The sequence below is a fragment of the Ursus arctos genome, unplaced genomic scaffold, assembly GCF_023065955.2.
Source record: "Ursus arctos isolate Adak ecotype North America unplaced genomic scaffold, UrsArc2.0 scaffold_8, whole genome shotgun sequence".
In the NCBI taxonomy this organism is placed as follows: domain Eukaryota; kingdom Metazoa; phylum Chordata; class Mammalia; order Carnivora; family Ursidae; genus Ursus; species Ursus arctos.
This window is the reverse complement of record NW_026623100.1, coordinates 16127184-16148042: the sequence shown is the minus strand read 5'-3', so window position 1 is coordinate 16148042 and position 20859 is coordinate 16127184. Positions and strand designations below refer to the sequence as shown.

At 42.1% G+C, this 20859-nt stretch overlaps 1 protein-coding gene across 1 annotated transcript; it reads right to left on the bottom strand.

Annotated features, from left to right (window-relative positions):
- EPCAM (epithelial cell adhesion molecule) lies at window positions 1–12251 on the bottom strand. Its single transcript, XM_026486350.4, has 9 exons — window positions 11981–12251; window positions 9462–9569; window positions 8959–9199; window positions 7706–7771; window positions 6209–6272; window positions 5120–5221; window positions 4145–4345; window positions 2002–2046; window positions 1–446 (listed from the first exon to the last, which is right to left on the bottom strand). The coding sequence occupies exons 1-9, from the start codon at window positions 12054–12056 to the stop codon at window positions 405–407; spliced, it is 945 nt and encodes a 314-aa protein (XP_026342135.1). The 5' UTR covers window positions 12057–12251; the 3' UTR covers window positions 1–404.
- Window positions 12252–20859: the final 8608 nt, after the last annotated feature.

Genomic DNA, 20859 nt, shown 5'->3' with positions numbered 1-20859 from the left:
GTTTTAAAATATTTTATTTCAGTTTGTAAAAAAAAAAGTTTATATGTACAAGACTCGAAGTCAATAGAAAGGCAGCTTTCAATCACAAATGGATGAGACAGTAGTCATTCAAACTCCACTGAAGAATATCTAAGTACACACCTCAATGTCAGGCATGAACAACTTTACCTATGCAGTCCAAGCTCTGGATTTCATATCAGATCTACAAAGACAGGACTCTGTGGTCAGATTTTAAGATTGGTAAAGTCAATTTGAAGCTGCTTACACAGAGTACAGGTTTCACTATTACAAACAGAAGATGTCAACTAACAAAAGAGTAGTCCTCAAGGATCTCTTTGTCTCATGCTCATACACTTGTAATCTGCTAATTTCCCTTCTTGTAGTTACTCTTCAAATTATGGTCATTAAGCATTGAGTTCCCTATGCATCTCACCCATCTCCTTTATCTGAAATAGAAGAAAATGAGAAAAAAAATTTTAAATAATTGCCCAACCTTTTGTTCATCCTGAAAATAGGGTTTTTTTTTTTTTTTTAAGGAAATCAAGATAATTCTCTCCCACATTTATAAGCCTTATGGGGGTGGGGGGGAGTACTACAAGGAAGCACATACTGAATGCATGGCCCAAACTGCTATTTGGAGGTTAAGATGGCCAAAGTGATGGGGCAAGTAGCGGGTGAGCTAGATCCGTAAGAATCGATAAGGGCTTTATTAAATGTATGCCATTTTTACATCCAGTAAGAATCAATCTATTTTCTATTATCAATCTTTTAATTTTACAGATGAGGAAACTGAAGTTCAGAATTAAGTGACTTGTCCCAGATCACACAATTAGTTACAGGCAGAACGGAGACAAGGTGATGGAAACTACTACTGCTGGCAAACATTCTACTATGTGGCATACACGGGACCAATACTTTATGCAGACTACTTTGTTTAATCCTTACAACGGCTCTGTAGTATTATCCCCGTTTACAGACAAGGAAACATGGAGGCTTAAAGAAGTAACTGCCTACCCAGCTAACAAGTGGTCAAACCCGCGTTATATTGCTCTTAACTGCTGCGGGACACTGTCATCCCACCTTTCTGTTAATGATTCAGCTCGGGAGTCTGTCCCAAAACCTGTGGTCACCAAACCAATTAAGCCAGATGATCGACTATGGTATGGGGGAAAATGTTACAACTAGACTGTTTTAAATATTCTTTTACATTTCTGTGTTTCTCGGTAAAATATTAGTAAAAAGTACATTTGCAATTACAAATAAATGCATAAATAGGTCGAATTGGTGGGTATACTGAAAATGTTGTTGACAGGGCTCAGGAACAAGTGCGTTTCACACCCAGTTCCCAGTGACTGCCACACTAACCATCTGACAGTTGGTCTCCACACTGAAGTACGTGACTAGCACCAACGGTTTCAGGAGGACGTAAACTAAGGTCTTTTTTAATGATTATTTCACTGGCATAGAGACAGTACATCAGGTCAGTCACATGGAGTGTCTCTAACAATCCATGGAGTTCGCCTCTAAAAGATTCCACTGAAAGTTGATGCTTCATCGAACAAAAATTGTAGGCTTCCTATCCCACTACTCTTCGAGGCAGAGCTCAGTATCAGCTGGTCTGCTGTAGAGCTCATGCAAGAGAACGCAAGTAAGGGGCGCCTGGGTGGCTCAGCTGGTTAAGCGTCTGCCTTTGGCTCAGGTCATGATCTCAGGGTCCTGGGATCCAGTCCCGCATCCTGTCTCCCCTCAGCAGGGAGTCGGCTTGCCCCTCTGCGCCCCCCCCCACTTGTGCTTGGCTCTCTCAATAAATAAAATCTTAAAACAACAGCAAAATAAGGGAATGTAAGTAAGGGAGCATTGACAGACAGTCCCTAGGACCCTAAGGACCATACTATAAAGGGGCTCCAGTATAACTGAGTCCTATCGGGGTCTAGGAAGTTACAGTGATTATCAGGAGTAGGATTTTTTTAAAAGGGGCTTTTTATAAAGTAATCCACTTACCTCGGCCTTCTCATACTTTGCCAATCTATTCTTTCTGGAAATAACCTGAATGGAAGAAAAATGATTACTATTTTAGGACTGCTATGCAAAGAAAAAGTTGATCTAAATTGACACATAAATGCTTTTAATGGACGTCATTCCTATCTGAACAAATTTAACTTAAAAATCTATCCACAGACATTATTTCTTAAATTAAAATTTCCCTACTAAACTAAAAAGAAAAAAAAAAGCCTGTACTTATCATGAGGTGCACTGAGTTATGTATAGAATTAATGAATCATTACGTTGTACACCTGCAACTAATATAACTCTGTATATTCTATTTCAAGAAAAAAGAAAATTAAAAAAAACTTTCAAGACCTCCTTCCCCCCTGAATCAAAATCTTTTGGAACAAAAACAAAAAAGCCACAACCAGTGAAACAAACCAAAAACTGCACTGAGAAAACCATGAATAATCTTTAATAAAATCTAACAGCCTGGTATGCATTCTTCCAGATTTTGTTCCATCCTCACAGAAATATACACAAAGACCAATGTGCATGAGTTTGGGGAAGGGGGGGCAGTCTAAAAAAATGGGATCATACAATATCATTTCTCTCTTTGCACAGCCTGTATCAACATCATAGGAGCCTTTCCAGATCAAAAGCTATAGATTAGGGGGCGCCTGGGTAGCGCAGTCGTTAAAGCGTCTGCCTTCGGCTCAGGGCGTGATCCTGGCGATCCGGGATCGAGTCCCACATCAGGCTCCTGCGCTGGGAGCCTGCTTCTTCCTCTCCCACTCCCCCTGCTGTGTTCCCTCTCTCCCTGGCTGTCTCTCTCTGTCGAATAAATAAATAAAATCTTTAAAAAAAAAAAAAAAAGCTATAGATTATACTCATTCTTTTAATAACTTGACTCCATACCATGAATACTCCACCACCTACTCATCCGTTCTCCCACAGATGTACACAAAAGCTGTTTCCAGATTCATCCTTACTAGCAACACCACAATACATAACCTTGACCATGCTTCCGATGTATCTGTGCTTGTTTCTAAAGCACAAGTAGATTTCGGTGACTCTCTCATGCGTGTATTTCCCCACTGGATTTCTCCTGTAAATCATCTATCCATGCCTTCTGTTATTCTTTAATTTTCTCATCAATTTGTGAGAACTCATTGTATGTTATGCATAACCACCTTTTTTGTTTTGTGCATCATGGAGATTTCCCCCAGCTGGTCACTGACATTTTTCACTTTCCAGTATCTTTGCCAAACAAAATGTTTAATTTCAATTCAGTCAAATATGTATCTTTTTATTCATGGATTCCAAATTTCTTGCCTTACTTGGCTCCCTTTACCACAAGGTTGTACAAACATTTCCAAAATTAATTGAGACTTGTTCTAATTTTTTAACATTTTTAACTATAATCCATCTGGAATTGGGGCTTGAACATAGGCGCGCTGCTCCATAAAGTGCCATTCACACAGGTGGGCAATACGGCCCGCCGCGGCGCAGTGAAATAGGAGTTCGACATTGTTTTTCTTCCAGATGGAGAGCGAAGTATAATTCCATTGAACCGAAAATCTAAGTTCCCACATACCCTCAAACCTATTTCCGAATTCGGCTACGTTGTTAAGATTTCCTAATGCTGGAACATCCTTACGTTTCTAGAATAAACCCTGTCTGCTCAGGTGGTACCTTCTGCTGGAGCACTGCTAAAGTCAATCTGCGAATCTTTTGTTTAGAATTGCTCTTCCGATTTACCACTTTCAATCCTTTCCATGCTAACGTTAATTGGGTTCTGTTGTTGCGGTTCTTTGAACAGTTTGGGAGTTCAAGGGTTTTGCACTGGCCCTGGCAGGACTGTTGGTAGTGAGAGAACTGAAGGACATTTGTTGCCTGATGGCCATGTAACTGACCTGTGGGGGCTCGGCTATGAGCTTTTCTCAGATTAGTATGCTTTCTTGCTTCAGAAAGTGATTATTTTATTAAAAAAAAAAAAAGGACCAGATGCAAAAGATTCGTTCACTATACAGAATTATAAAAAATGAAGCTTTTGTTTCATTAATATGTTCCAGAACATGGATGTAGCTGTCTCATGCTGTCTCCTTTTCTTGAAAGAATATGCCCTTAAGTGAAAGTTGACTTGTTCTATACTCACCAGCACAACGATTCCAGCAATAACTGCTAGGGTCACAACCACAATGACAGCAATAATACCGGCTTGCAGACCCTGCATTGAAAACTCAGGTGGTTTTTCATCAACATAGTAAATTGCAGTTCGACCGGGATCCAGATCCAATTGTTCCCCATTTACTCTGAGGTCCATTCTATTGGAATGGAACAAGGATTCGTCTTTAACCTGTATTGAAAAGGAGAAAAGCAATTTAAAATATTTAATGAAACCCACCACAGGGATGCCTGGGTGGCTCAGGTCGTGATCCCAGAGTCCTGGGATGGAGTCCCCCCATCACGGTCCTTGCTCAGCGGGGAGCCTGCCTCTCCCCCTGCTTGTGCTGTGACAAATAAATAAAATCTTAACAAAAAAACAAAAAACAAAACAAAACAAAACAACCCACCACGGCCACATAGAATTACTTGTCAATTATACACTGAAAAAACCGTTACCAAGATCTTTGTGGTTTCATCCTTCCTCCCTTCCCATTCCCCACCCCCCAGGCCAGTTTATTTTGAAGCAAATCCCAGCTCTCATCAGAAAATGGCTCACTAGAATATATTCAAGTTTATTTTTTTTAATGGTAATACATTAAAGCAAAAACGAATTTGAAATCATACTGTTACACAGCACTTCTTACATAACTTCTTGTTCATGGACATTAAAATGGAGAAGGCTCTACACACAAACTATCAAGGATGCACTATGTAAGAATTACGAGAGAAAATATTCTAGGTAAAAGAATTTCAAAAAAGGCATAAACATACAACAAACAGGTCAGAAAAGTATGTGAGAAATATGGAGGGGTGAGGACAAAGTTAGCCGCAGCGCAAGAACCACTTGAGAGACAGAGGTGTGGATGACGTGTGAGTGGAGAAAAAGATGATGAAAGATCTTAAATCCTTTGAGGCATGACAGAAACATTTCTAAACACAGGAATAAAACGAAGATTATACTCACATCTTTTTCAAAATAGTAAGCCACGTCAGCTATGTCCACATCATTCTGAGTTTTCTGAGATGAATTTTGCATCAGATCAATAGTGATAAGATCATTTTCATACTGGGAGAAAATGAAAAATACAAATTAATATCAATATAGCCAAAATCATGTAAAAATACCATGGTTCGAAAATCAGAATATTCAGTTTTTGATTTTCTGTAACCTACATTTGTCAGTGTTCCTTTCCATTAGTAGGTAACTGTAATTTACAAATCCTTGGGAGGTTTTAAAATCTATTTTCTTTTCAAGAGTATTTTCTTCCCTTGAAAAAAAATGTAAAACAAGATATTAAAGTATCTTATTTGAGGGTGTCTGGGTGGCTCAGTCAGGTAAGCGCCTGCCTTCAGCTCAGGTCATGATCCCAGGGTCCTGGGGTCGAGACCCACTTTGGGTTCCCTGCTCAGTGGGAAGCCTGCTTCTCCCTCCGTGCTCACTGCACTCCTCTCGCTCTCTTTCAAATAAATAAATAAAATCTTTAAAAAAATAAAAAAAATAAAAATAAAATGCTAAAGAAATGCAATCCAAAATGCAGTATGCATTTACCATGTTCTGCTTTTAAGGAACAAAAAAGCATAGTCCCTCCTGTCCTTAAAAATGACATAAATTTTGGGGGCGCCTGAGTGGCTCAGTCATTAAGCGTCTGCCTTCGCCCCAGGGCGTGATCCCAGGGTCCTGGGATCGAGCCCCAAATCGAGCTACCTGCTCCGCTGAGAGCCTGCTTCTTCCTCTCCCACTTGTGTTCCCTCTCTCGCTGGCTGTCAAATAAATAAAATCTTGGGGGGGAAAAAAAAACAAATTTTCTGCCTTGAAAAAGTTCCATCACATTCTTCAAGTATTTTTCAACCAGAGATACAACACTTTACTTAAGGGTAAAACTGAGGTTTTCAAAGGCTATGGAAGGAAAACAACAGGAAATTTGAATTATTAAGCGTCCAGGGTTTAAACTGTTATTCAAATGCAATTTAACCACTACTGAAAGTCACACCCAAACCATTCTATCCCACTAACTTTCTGCTAAAGCTCATTTACTAAAAACAAAAATCTTACCAGAATATTTGTGATGTATTTAGGATCCAGCTGATAACGAGTTGTGATTGCATCCTTCAGCGCACTGTAAATAAAGATCTGTGTTCTTAAAAAAGTGTACTACACTACATTAAGAAGCACTATTGTTTTTAAAGAGCACTACTTTTTAACTAAGCGGGTAGTTCAAGCTCTAGAACTGTCATTAATCAAACTTGTTTTAAAAATGTTATGCCACTTTGCAACTATCATAACTGATTCAGGCTAGAATCATCCATCCATTGATGCTAAAACTGTTGAGTTCTAGTTTGATTAGAAACAGGATATTCATACGGGATCCCAGTATCTGCCCACAGATTATATTTATTAATTACAAAAAGTTGAGGCACCCTGGGTGGCTCAGTCGGTCAAACGTCTGCCTTTAGCTCAGGTCACGCTCCCAGGGTCCTGGGACTGACCCTTGTGTGGGGCTTCCCGCTCAGCGGGGAGTCTGCTTCTCCCTCCCCCTGCTTGTGGACTCTTTCTCTTTCTCAAATAAATAAAATCTTTTTTAAAAATTAAAAAAATTAAAAGAAATTATTACCAAGAGGTAACCAGTAACTCTCCATTACAAACCTGATAGGTATCCCCTTAGCCACAGTTAACATCACTAACAAAAGGACAAGACATCATACGCTTCCTGATGGGAAGTACTGAGAAGGACATACGATCACTTATGTAGTTTTTCTGTCAAAAATGCTTAACCTGGATTTAATTATGAGAAAACATCAGGTAAATTCAAATCTGAGGGACATTCTGTGAAATAATTTGCCTATACTCTCCAAAAATACTATCATGAAGAACCAGGAAAGGCCAAGACAGTGTTCCATATTAAGAGAGACGAAAACATCACAACCAGATGCAATACATTATCTCAGATTGGGTTCTGGGTGAAAAGGGAAAAAAAAATAACCATAAAGATCAACATTGGGAAAACTGGCACAATATGGTGTAACATTAAATTTCCTGAATTTGGTAACTGTAAAGTAGTTATATAACAGAGTGCCTTTTGGGGAGCCTGGCTGGCTCAGCTGGCAGAGCACAGGGCTCTTATCTTGGGGTCGTGAGTTCAAGTCCCACGCTGGGCACAGAGATTACAAGAAAGAGAATGGAAAACAAAACAAAACAAGAGTGCCTTTTATTCCTAGGAAAAGGTACACTAGTATTTAGGGGTAGAGGGGCACGATGTCTACAACTTGCTCTCCAATAGTTCTGGGGAAAATACCTACACTTGTTGAGGTAGATATAGAAAGTATACCCAAGACACATAGGAAATGGGGCAAAATGTTCATTGGTGGAAGAGAACTACAGGAAATCTGTACTATTCTTGCAACTCTATTTCAAAATAAGGTTAAAACATTATAGTATCTCATTTTTTCATAAATATAAAGCAGCATTAAGACATGTTTTAGTTTTTCTAATGAATTAGAATGAAGACCTGAGTACCAACTGTGCAAATATAATGCCCTTAACAGTACGTACGTTTTCAAACTTTCCATATCATAAGGTGTTTCTCTTGTTTTGTGCTTTAGTTCAATGATGATCCAGCTGTAAAGTAAAAAGACAGTATTTAATGATTAACTATAACAACTCAGCCTTTTGTAGTATTTTCCTAATAAGCCAATAGCAAAATTCCCAAGTGGAACTACAGTACAATCAACAGAAAAGGATTTATGCAATAGATTCGCACTTCCAGTCTTCCTCGGCTCCCACACATTGCTCATGGAGCACTCATCCAGGTCAACCTTTCGAACAGGTCAACCTCTGGCTTTGGGCCCCCATACTCAAGGCCATGCAAAACCAAGGCTTAGCTGGTCGTGCTGGGCTACACTCAAGGGAAGAGACAAAAAGGCACTGAGAGCAGCAGAGAAAAGTGACCGCAAAGCCCCGGAAGACCAAAGGAGAGAGTGCCTGCCTTGGTCTGGATAACTTTCCAGCTCTAGTCACTTTTAATAAAACCTCTTTTGCTTAAGCTAGCTTGAGTGTGTTTCTGTTCCTTTTTACTATATAAATCTGAGGCAACCATACCTCGGTTTTATTTTATTACTTTAACTTTTATTTAAATTCTAGTTAGTTAACATACAGTGCAATACTGGTTTCAGGAGTAACCATACCTCATTTTATTTTATTTTTTTTTAAGATTTTACTTATTTATTTGACAGATAGAGACAGCCAGCGAGAGAGGGAACACCAGCAGGGGGAGTGGGAGAGGAAGAAGCAGGCTCCCAGCGGAGGAGCCTGATGTGGGGCTCGATCCCAGAACGCCGGGATCACGCCCTGAGCCAAAGGCAGACGCTCAACCACTGAGCCACCCAGGTACCCCCATACCTCATTTTAAAACACAATAAATGAGCAAATATATTAACAACTTAAATTTTTCATATACATTTAACACTAATCTAACTTTAAAATCTGACCAGTGTTAAGTAAAAATAGAAGAGGAAAACCATGTTTAGTATGCTACCACAAGGGAAAAAATTTTAAATAAGAAAAACATATTGCTAGTGAATTCATAAAATATCTCTGGAAGGTTCTATAACAAACTGGTGACATCAGTCTGTGGAGGTAAACTGGGTAGCCGCGGGGGGAGGGGGATAAAACGGAAACTTTGCATTCTATCTCTTTCCTCTCTTTTGAATTCTAAATCACCAAATCATATTATATATTCCAAAATAAATTTACTTAAACGAATCTGAAAAGCATGAACAACAAGGAATAAGGGCAGCCCAACTCACTAGGTCCTCACTCGTTCGGTGCAGGATATTTCAGCATCTTTATCCGTTCTTCGGACCCCCGCAGTGTTCACACACCAGCACGTGGCGGTGCCATTGCACTGCTTGGCTTTAAAGAGCCCCTTCTCATCACAGTCGGGATCATAGAGCCCATCATTATTCTGGAAAGCCCCCTCAGGTTTCACTCTTCTCCCAGACTTTGAGCTGGTCATTTCGGCCTTCATCACCAAACATTTGGTTGCCACTGAAAAGAAAGCTTAATGTCACACTGAAAAGTAACTGCAGTTTTATGCTTTAGGAAAAAAAATTTAACTCCAAACTCCCAGAGCCAAAGATTACTGCAGACTTACATGTTCCCACGTTCACTTTCTAAATTTCAAGAAGCTTCAGCTATGAGGTAATTTTGACAAAATAACGTGATTCAAATTTGAGCCCAAAAACGCTTCCCGACTCAAGACACATTAGTTAAAGAAGGAAGTTAAAGGCAATGAGGATATTCTACTCACGTTTTGAGCAGATGACGGAATTCTGTGCGCCAAGCGAAGTACACTCGCACTGACCATACGTGTTCAAGGAGCAGTTTGTGGTCAGTTTGTAGTTTTCACAGACACATGCTACATGAAGTAAAAAACAAAATCCCATTTTAAAATGTGAATCTGACTATGAACTCTGGTGTCTCAACTAAATGATACTCTAACAATAATGCCTAAGTTACAGGTCCACAAAGCCTTAAAATGTTTTCTTTTTCGGCTGTAATTTGTTTTATTTTTCAGCTGTAATTTGAGGGGCTGATACTATGGTAAATAGTTTGTTTATATCACACAGACACATAGTCTAATTTGCATGCATTCCCATTTGACTTTTTTAAGCCAAGAATACAGCCCTCTCAACACCATTTTCAGCTTTGCCTCAATGATGATACTCCCAGTCTTAGGTACGGCTCCCTGGGTACGGCTAGACAAACCCTTGCTTGTTAGCTACTGACTCTTTCCTGAAAATCCACAATTCCGATTCCAGGATCTGGAACAACCCACATTTCTTTCCTCCTCCCAGCCCATTTTCTTAAAAAGAAATGCTTGCTTTTGAGTTTAATGGTATCACAGTCAACCCTTGGACAATTTATCTTGGAAAAATTATACTTTCACATGAACTTGGGGGCACTTCTGTTTGTGGCCTTCCTAAACAAATTAAATCTTAGTACCAAACTTTCAAAGTGATATTACACAGCTTATCCTGGATATTAATACCAATTTAATAGTTCTATCTTTGGGCACCTGGGTGGCTCAGTCGGTTAAGCAACTGCCTTCGACTGGGATCGGGATCCCAGAGTCCTGGGATGGAGTCCCACATCAGGTTCCCAGTTTAGGGGAGTCTGCTTCTCCCTCTCCCTCTGCCCCTTCCTTCTCTCTCTCTCTCTCTCTCTCTCGCTTACTCCCTCTCAAATAAAACCTTAAAAAAAAAGTTATACCTTTGACTATCTCAAAAGTTCGTTTTAACTTCAAATTGGCAAGCCCCTCTAATTCCTTTTGTCTACCTAAGAGAACGCAATCATTAACAACAAAACCACTGTGACAAACCATCTTTTTTTTTATATTGCTCCTTCCTAACTCAAGTTGGTTTTAGTTATTCCCCGTTTAAGTTATAATTAATATGAACCACCTATATAATTCGTCCAGCACTAACCTCAGTATTGGGATCACAGAAGGAGATAGTGGCTTTCTCTCAAGGAGTCAAAGCCTTATTCATCACTCTACTGTATCACAGCTCAAAAGCACCTTTTCGTGCCCATGGGATGTGAAATTTAAAACAGACCAATTAGGTACAGATTTTTCTGAACCGACAGCAACTATCATCACTTTAAAGCAATTTAAGATTAAGTACTCAGCCTTGGACTGGAGTTAGAAAAACAGGAGTTGATTAAACTGCATTATTTTGAAAGTGTAATGCATTAGGCCCATGCTCTGTTGGTGAAGGTTTCCTTTCCTGAAAACTCTGGCCAACTGCCACTTTACTTCTGGCCACCATCTCACAAAAAAATCAACAAATGGCAGACAAGATATTTATTCCAATTAAGGAAACTGTGATCAAACCACATGTCCAATATGTGGAAAAGGGCGCGACCTTCCACACCAGAGATTGTTCTGTCACCACTGACATCGTGGTTTCCAAGACTAAAAGAAACGGAAAACTCTGGATGTTATGTGGGAGTAAAAACACACACACACAAGATACAAAACTGTTTCGCTTTAGGGCAATGTTTACAGCAATGTCTAAAAATATATATATATACTGGGATTAATAATGGGATTCTCTTAAAGTGTTGGGATTGTGGGTTTGTTTTTCCTCTTTACAGATATCGATATTTCTGGGTTCCCTACAATAAACTTGGCATTACCTACACGATCCTTAAAAAAGAGTAAACACCCACACTCCCACGCCAGGTCGTGAAGGCCCAGGAAGACTTGCTCCCGCGCGCAGGTGCGCAGCGGCCCCGGCGGCCTCCCGGCAGCTACCTGTCCCCGCCCGAGACTCACAACCGGGGCCAGCCACAGGTGCCGAGGGGAGGGGCGGGCCAGCGATTGGTGGCCACCGACTCCCCTGCCGGCGGCTGCAAGTTTCCGCCCCACTAGGACCCCGCCAAGCGCGCGCCCGGGCCGGAGGACGTGGGCGCGCTCGGACGGCGTGCGGCACCCGCGCCGCCCCGGGCCCCCCTGGCCCCCCTGGCCCACTCCGAGGCCGAAAAGTCCCCGGACTTGGCCGCTCTGTTCCCTGCCTGCCCCCCGCCCCTGCTCGGGGCCATTATCCTGGAGAGCGGTGCACAGCTGCGAAGTGAGACGGCTCCCTCGCGGCCGTGCGAGCGGGAGCCTTCCCGCCGCCTCCCTCGCGCAGAGGGCCTGGGCTGCGTCAGCCCCGCGCGGTCCGCTCCAGACGGGAAAGCGTGGCCGGCCGCCCCTTGCCCACCATCTCCGTCTCGGATGCCGAGGGACGTCCCCGACCCGGCCAAGCCCACAACTCTGCTCCTTACCTTTCTGAGCCACGGCCACCGCCAGGGTGGCCGCCGCGAACAGGAGCCCGAACGCGGGGACCTGAGAGCGCGCCATACTGCGCGCGCGTCGTCGAGAGGGGCGCGGGGCGGGCTGGGGGCTCGCGGGAAGGGGCGAGGCACGCGGAGGGAGCGGGGCGCCGGAGCCCGCTGGCCGGCCGGGGACGCGAGGCCTGGGACGCGCGGGTCCGCGTCGGAAGGACGGCGGCGAGGTGCTGCCTGGCCGACGATGCGAGCTCGCCGAAGTACTGCGCACTCTGCGGGCGCGGCGGGGCGGAGCAGACCTGGCCGACTTGGCGGCCCCGCCTCCCGGGCCCTGCCCCAGGCTGCGCACCTTTGTCCGCAGGTTCCCGGCGTTGAGTCACCGACTGGGGGCGGGCGGGAGGAAGCAAGCGCCCCTCCCCCACACCTTTCGCGGCCGTTGGGGCGCCACCCCCCTCCCCAGGTGTTCGCGGGCGGCGGCCAGCCCCGCCCGGCCGGCAGGTACTTCCTCCTGCGGCTGCCAGTTGGGGGCTGGAAGGGCGGTGGGCTGCGATCGTGACAGTTGGCAAGGACCCTTGGTGGCCACTGAGAAAAACTGAGTCTTCCTTTTACTAGAGGGAGCCGACGCTGAAACCTTGAAGAAATGGGGCCTGAAGGAAGAGTGAGATGTCTGGGAAGAGGAAGGTGGAGGCTAAAATGGAATACAAAGGAAAGCGGGAGTACCGTCCAAACCACAATAAAAAATAATAAAAATTTTTTAAAAAGTTGACCGGCGCACCTGGGTGGCTCAGTTGGTTAAGCATCTATCTGCCTTAGGCTCTGGTCAGGATCCCAGGTCCTGGGATCGTGCCCCACATCTGGCTCCCTGCTCAGTAGGGAGTCTGCTTCTCCCTCACCCTCTCCCCCTGCTCATGCTCTCAAATAAATAAATATTAAAAAAAAAAAAAAAGTAGACCTTTGAGCTTCACCTGGCAGCCACGCTCCTTTGAAACTAGAAAAAGAGAACTCTCCCTGGCTTTCATGGGATGACAAATTCGTGTTCTTTATAGTTATTCTCATTCTTCTACCTTTTTTACAAGCACTTTTAGCACTTGAAGATGTAAGAAAAGCTATTCCCATAGAGCCAAATGCTGAGAACTGAGATGATTCCAGCTTCGATTAATATTGCAGAACAATGTTGATGAGTCCTTTGAGGTAGAACGAAGGACAATAATTTGTTTCAGTGCAAATGAATTCAAATTACAACATGCTATTATTACAGTCTTAAAATAATTGTAATGACCTGAGGCTTTCTAAGTATTAAGTGTTTTTAATGTTATTTTGACTAGCCGTAATAAGATAACCTATTTTTAAAAGGCTTTTTTCCCCCTGTTTTAGAGATCAGAGTAAGAATTCAAAAGAGGAAAGGTGAAAAAACCAATTTTAAGATACAACTAAATTTGATTAGTTTTTACAAGTGTATATCAAGTAAAAAATTATGAGCAGTAATTATTGAGCAATAATTTAAGTAGTAGTCCTGTTGCCAGCTGATTAATGTAAATAGTCACGTTACAGTGAGTACCTGTAAAGTTTGAATTTTACTTGAACATTAAATAAGCTATTTAACTATTTGATGGTTGACTTGGTAAGGAAATCCTATCAGTCTTTTAAACCTGTAAATCTGAGTTGCTAGAACTGGTTTTGGAACTTTGTGATCTGTTCAGCAATTTAAGTGAAAAAGAATAGTAGTATCAAATCAGGAACAAGTTATCGACCCAATTTTTGTTGTTTTTGTATTTTGGATGTTTTCAGGAAGTTACACACTGCCAGCCCCCAAACCATATACTTTTCCCAAGAATAATTTCAACGGATTTTTGTGGCTTTATTTGCAAAATGTTCCATTGCCAGGTCTAACGCTATCACCTAATCAAGAAGAAACTTGTCTTCTTATAACTTGAAGGATGTTTATTAAATTGTTCATCACAATAAAGGGAATTGAGTAAACATGATTATTAAATAAATGACAAAATACCACACTAATCTCTGACTCACTGTGTCTGAGTATACGTCCAAGATATTGTTTGTTTTTATAGCTCTTTAACGCCCCTGCATTTTGTCGCTCACTGCTCAAAATCACTCTCATTTTATGCTTTCTTTGATGGTGAATCTTCTGCGGTACCAGTGCCATAATGAAGAACATGTCTTAATATTTTTGTAAGATTTCATACCCAAGTATAGTCCTAAAACTATTCTCAAATTTTACAGATGTTGCTTTTAAATTTTGACACTAGGCAGTTTACTACATAATATTTGACTAAGAAAGAAATATGACAAGATAGTCCCACTTTAGGCTCCCTGCTCAATGGGGAGCCTGCTTCTCCCTCGCCCTCTGCCAGCCGCCCCCTTTGCTTGTGCTCTCTCTCTCTGTCAAGTGAATAAATAAAATCTTTTTTAAAAATCTGAAAAAACAACCGACAAGATTAAAAATTAAACTTTTCTGGGGCGCCTGGGGGGCTCAGTCGTTAGGCGTCTGCTCAGGGCGTGGTCCCGGCGATCTGGGATCGAGCCCCACGTCAGGCTCCTCCAATGGGAGCCTGCTTCTTCCTCTCCCACTCCCCCTGCTTGTGTTCCCTCTCTCGCTGGCTGTCTCTATCTCTGTCAAATAAACAAAAACTCTTTAAAAAAAAAAGTCCTATTTAAGATCTGTATGGATAAAAGTGTAAAACCTTAAAAAAAATAAAAAATTAAAATTAAAATTAAACTTTTCTGACCAAACTCCTGCAGGCCATCAAATAAGAACCAAATTAAAAAACCTACATCAAAGCCAAAGAATGGATGGAAATGAAAAGAAGCTAGTTAATAAAAATATAATGGGTAGTGGAGTGCCTGGGTGGCACAGTGGTTAGAGCGTCTGCCTTCGGCTCAGGGCGTGATCCCGGCGTTATGGGATCGAGCCCCACATCAGGCTCCTCTGCTATGAGCCTGTTTCTTCCTCTCCCACTCCCCCTGCTTGTGTTCCCTTTCTCGCTGGCTGTCTCTATCTCTGTCAAATAAATAAAATCTTTAAAAATATATATATATAATGGGTAGTATAAGGGTGCCTGGGTGGCTCAGTTGGTTAAACATCTGACTCTGACTCATTTTTTTTTTTTTAAAGATTCTATTTATTTATTTGACAGAACAAGCAGGGGGAGCAGCAGGCAGAAACAGAGGGAGAAGCAGGCTCCCGCTGAGCAAGGAGCCCAATGCAGGGCTCATCACAGGACCCCGGAATCATGACCTGAACTGAAGGCAGACGCCTAACCGTCTGAGCCACTGTCTTGTGGCTAGAGATTTATGAATTGTATTGCTTTTTTCAAAAAGCCAAATTTTGTTTTTGCTGATGTTGCTTCATTGCGTGTCTGTTTTCTATTTCATTGGTTTTCTCTCTTATCTTTATAATTTCCTTTTTTCCACTTATTTTGGATTTAATTTGCTCTTTTTCTAACTTCCTAATGTAAAAGCTTTGATCAGTGGTTTTAGACTTTTCCTCTCTTATAAGCATTTACCCCTATAGTATCCTTTCTAAGCATAGCTTCAGCTGCATCCCACACATTTTGTTGTGTTATAATCCCACACATTATGTTCTAATTATCATTCAATTAAAAATACTGTCTAGTTTCCTGTATGATTTTTTTATTGGCCCATAGCTTATTAAGCAGTGTGTTTAATTTCCAAAATTTTTAAGATTTTCTAAACACGTTTTTGTTATTGATTTCTAATTTAATTTCAGTGGGGTCAGAGAATAAACTGTGAATGATTTCAATCCTAAATTTATCAACACTTGTTTCTAACCCAGCCAATGGTCTATCTTGGTGAATGTTCCGTGTGCTCTTGAAAAGAGTTTTGTTAGGTGGAGTGTTCAAGTTGGTTGATGGTGTTTTTCAGGTCTTGTCTATTCCTTCTGATTTTGTGTCCACTTCTTTCAATTATTGAGAGGAGAGTATTGAAATAGCCGAACTTAGATTATACCATTAATGCTTTACTGTACTCGTTGTATCGTGTACCTATCCATCTATCCGCCCATCTGTCATTATTCTGATGCATTTCCAAGTTAATTGAAGACTTTATACACAGTTTTTTCTAAGTGCTTCAGTATGTGTACTGTTAATTGAAGATCGGTATTCACTTAGAGCTTGTTCATTTTTTTTTTCAGTAAAACAGTAAGAAGAAAAAAATGTGTTTGACAAATACATACACTTATGATATAGACTCTTATCAAGATAAATATAACTGGGGTACCTGGGTGGCTCAGTCAGTTAAGTATCTGACTCTTATTTTTTTTTTTAATTTTTTAAGATATATTTGTTTATTTGAGAGAGAGAAAGAACAGGGAGGGAGAGAGGGGCAAAGGGAGAGAGAAAGAGAGAATCTTAAGCAGGCTCTGCACTGAGCACGGACCCTGACTCGGGTCTGTATCCAACAACCTTGAGATCATGACTTGAGCCGAAACCAAGAGTCAGACTAACTCACTGAGCCACCCAGGCGACCCAAGCATCTGACTCTTGATCTCAGCTCAGATCTTAATCTCAGGGTTGTGAGTTCAAGCCCCACACTGAACTCCACACTGGACAAGGACTCCACGTAAAAATAAATAAATAGAGGCACCTGGGTGGCGTAGTCGTTAAGCGTCTGCCTTCAGCTCAGGGCATGATCCTGGCGTTATGGGATCGAGCCCCACATCAGGCTCCTCTGCTATGAGCCTGCTTCTTCCTCTCCCACTCCTCCTGCTTGTGTTCCCTCTCTCGCTGGCTGTCTCTATCTCTGTTAAATAAATATATAAGCTTTTAAATAAATAAATAAAAGAAGATAAATCTAACCCTCATTTCCAAAAAGTTCAATTTTTCTGTTCCTAGTCGATCCCTGCTCCCCACAGATGTAATCCCAATTTTGACTTGTCTTCCAGTATACGTTAGTTTGCCTACTCCAGGACAGCTTCATGGATATGCAACCGTACAGTCACACAGGATCCCATGCTTGGAAGGGTAACATACTTGGTATAATGCGAGCTGTAACAATCTTGAAATTCTCAATATTCTAACAAGGAGTCCACATTTTCATTCTGTACCGGGCCTTGGAATTTATGTCGTTGGTCCACTAAAACTGTCATATAAATGGAATCAAACCGTATGTTATTTTTTGTGTAAAGCTTCTTTTGCTCAGCATAACGTTTTTGAAATTCATCATGTTGCATGTGTTGACAATCTGTTCTCTTTTATTGCTGAGAAGTACTGAACTGGATGAATGTGCCACAATTTGTGTAAGCCATTCTACTATGGGTGGACAGGTGGGATGTTTCCAGTTTGGGGCTTTTATGAATAAAGTTGCCATAAACATTATTATCACAAGTCTTTTAGGGACACAAGAATGCCTTAGACTAGGTGTCTTCACATGGGGCACTAAATTGGACTTTTGGATGGAATATTTTTCAAAATATTTCAAGGATTTTAGCGTCCACCCACTCAATCTACTTAGTCATTTAGACAACTCAAAAAAGGCCTTCATACATTTCCAGCCCTTTGGGCAAGGCAGTACCACTTCCGATTAAGAGCTACAGTCTTAAATTATAGCACAACTTGATTTCAGCTACATATTTTATCTAATTCAGTATTGCTGTAAGATAAGATGGAACAAGTGGACTATGTTAAGGCAGAGGATATCTCCTATCTGGTGTTGGGCAGATTCTAGGAACTTCCATCTAGCTTTCCTGCATCAACCTGTGTGAGCTGCTGTCAACTTACTGGAGGAAAGAAACTGCCCAGAAATTTTGAGACACTTAAATATTTTTAGACCAATTAGACTTCTTTAACATAAATACTTGTTTTTATCAAAAGGACAAAAAAAGAAAAAGTGGACTACACAAAATGTGTGCTGGAAGAACAGAAATGAGGTCAATGGGACTAGCATTTTGAGAGGGGAAGGGCTTGAGGGCAGGAGTCAGCTCATGCAAAGCCTTGAGGAATGGTAAGGATTTTATTCTATTGCCGGGAGAGAAGCAGGGGACAGACATGAGTTATGTTGTAGAAAGATCACTTCTGAATGCTTTGTAGAGAATGCATTGTAAGTGTGCAGAGTGTAAGAAGGAAGATGAATTTAGAAGCTATTGCTGTAGTCTTGGTGAGAAATTGTTTACCTGGACAAGAGTAGTGGCAGTGAAGATGGAGAGAAGTACCAACACATAAGAGATGTATTTTTGGAGTTAGAGCAGATAGGACTTACTAATGCCAATGCGGGACATGAGGGTAAGTGAGGAATCAAAGATCACTCCTAGGTTCTTAGCTTCAGTAGCTGAGGAGGATCATGGTGCCATTTGCTGACAAGGGGAAGACTGGGGAGGAGCATCTGGGGGGAAATGTCCAAGTGGTCCATTAATCGTCCAAGCAGAGATGTCAAGTAGGGTGTGGCATCTGGAAGTCTAAATTCACACAGAATCATCTGTATAAAGATGGTATTTTATTTTATTTTATTTTTTTAAGATTTAATTTACTTAAGCTTTGCAATGTAGAAGATTTTGAGGGGAAAAATGTCATTTTTCCTATTATTTATTTTTTTTAAAGATTTTATTTATTTATTTTGAGAGAGAGAGCATGAGCAGAGTAAGGGGCAGAGGGAGTGGGAGAAACAGACTCCCCACTGAGCAGGGAGCCTGCTGCGGTGCTCGATCCCAGGACCCTGGGATCATGACCTGAGCTGAAGGCAGACACTTAACCTACTGTGCCACCCAGGCGCCCTCGTCATTTTATTTTTTTATTAAAAAAAATTTTTTTAGGAGTGCCTCATTGGTTCAGTTGGAGGAGCAAGTGACTCTTGATCTCGGGGTTGTGAGTTTGAGCCCCACGTTGGATGTAGAGATTACTTAAATAAATAAAATTTTTAAAAAGATGATTAAAGAAATTTTTAAAGCAAAATTTCTGACAAATTTATTTCTTTCCTTATTTTACTAATCTACACCCAATGTGGGGCTGGAACCCATGAACTTTAGATTAAGAGTCACATGCTCTTCAGCCTGAGCCATTCAAGGACCTCTGAGGATGTCATTATAGAGTGGGACAGTGAACTTTCCTAGAAAACGTGATAGTATTTGCTAGGCAGTGCGAGTCCTTTGAGGTTAAAGGTCACAATTCAAACTGAAATCCATTGGGGCCTCTGGGTGACTCAGTCAAGCGTCTGCCTTCGGCTCAGGTCATGATCGTGGGATCGAGTCCCACGTCGGGCTCTCTGCTCAGCGGGAGCCTGCTTTTCTCTCTCCCTGCTGCTCCCTCTGCTCTTGTACTCTCTCTCTGTCAAATAAAGAAATAAAATCTTAAAAAAAAAATAAACAAACAAAAAAACCAAAGTGAAATCCATCAGCTACATTGTGTGATTTCCTCTAGCGATTACCAGCTGCTTGGGTAGAAGCTCTGAGAGCCAGGGAGCTGGGGTCAACAGAATGGGACATTCCAGACCAACAGGACAGACAAGAGAAAGACCAGATTAGTGTGGAAGGTGTTTGCAGAAGTGGGATGACAATGCTGGGTCATGGCACCTAAGCAGGGTTCAGGAGTAAGGACGAGAGGAGACAGAAGTATCTGTCAAACAAGGGTGAAGAACGGCAACAACGGAGCTCTTAAATGAGGAGCTGAGAGGACAAGGGGTGACAGGTGGGGATTTGAAGGAGCTGGAAGTTTAGAAGGACGAAAGTAAAGAAATAGTTTGGAAGTGACAGGCAGAACACCTAGGACACTCCCAGGCCCTGAGGTGTCTGGGAGGTGAGGGGAAAACTAAACACAGCTTCCACCTGTGGGGGAAACCAGGTTCACTCACCCCCTGGAGGGGGAGGGCGTGTCCAAGGAAGAGGAGGCTACCAGGGTGTTTGATGGCGACAGAGTAGGAGTCAGTAAGAGTGCAGTGGGAGACCCTGGGGAGGGCAGGGGAGGCTGGATAAGATAAGCCGAGGAGCTCAGGGGTCCTGGAGTGGATGGCCAATGTGACGTTGGGTGACCTGGAAGTCCTGTTCTTCTGGCAGGGACCGAGGCAAATGGGGTATAAGGCATGTTCTGACTAGCCTGACAGGCTCTTACACTGAGATGAGAAATCAGCCTGAGGAGCCAATTTTGAATATGAATACACCTTGAGGAGCTGATTTTGAATATGAATACAAAGGTCGAGGAACTGCAGGATGACCGCCCTTCCCTGCCCTGCGTAGTATCTAGTATCGGAGGGAGTATGGTGGTGGGAGGTGGCAATCTTTGTAAGGAGTAGAGGAGGTGCTTTCTCTGGGAGCGTACGGTGAAGTAGGGGCTGTGGGGTGACCCGTCTTAGCTTAATAACCACCTGAATGATTGAGTCATGATCATTAATAAGCATCGAGCCTTTACTTTGTGGATGACCTAACCATTCAACACATCAGTGTGCTTAGAGTGGTTGGTTCCGGAAATTGTATTGTGGCCTAGACAGAAGGAACTAGAGTGTGGCAAACAGAGATGGACCTTTACCCTTGCCTTATCGGGATGGGAGAGGGGTGGGGTCTTTATGATAGGTCATATATACTGTATATGTGTATGCAGCTTATTCCAGACAGCATTCAGGTTTAATGACATCTCCGAAGCAACCATGTATACATACACGGTTCTGGAGGAAGTTACCTCTCCTGGTAACCGGACAGGGTCAAATGGGACCATCACCTGGGTTCTCATGTTCCTGGTTGAGAAGGAACACATGGGCAGTTTGCAAGGCACAAGAAAGAAACAACAAAGGAAAAATACACACTTACATGGCTTTCCTTTCTGGAATTATCTGTCCCCATAGGGCCTCCTGAGATGTCCCTAGAAAATCAAGGTGTGTGATAAGAATGAACTGAGTATCATAAACTTAATTTTATT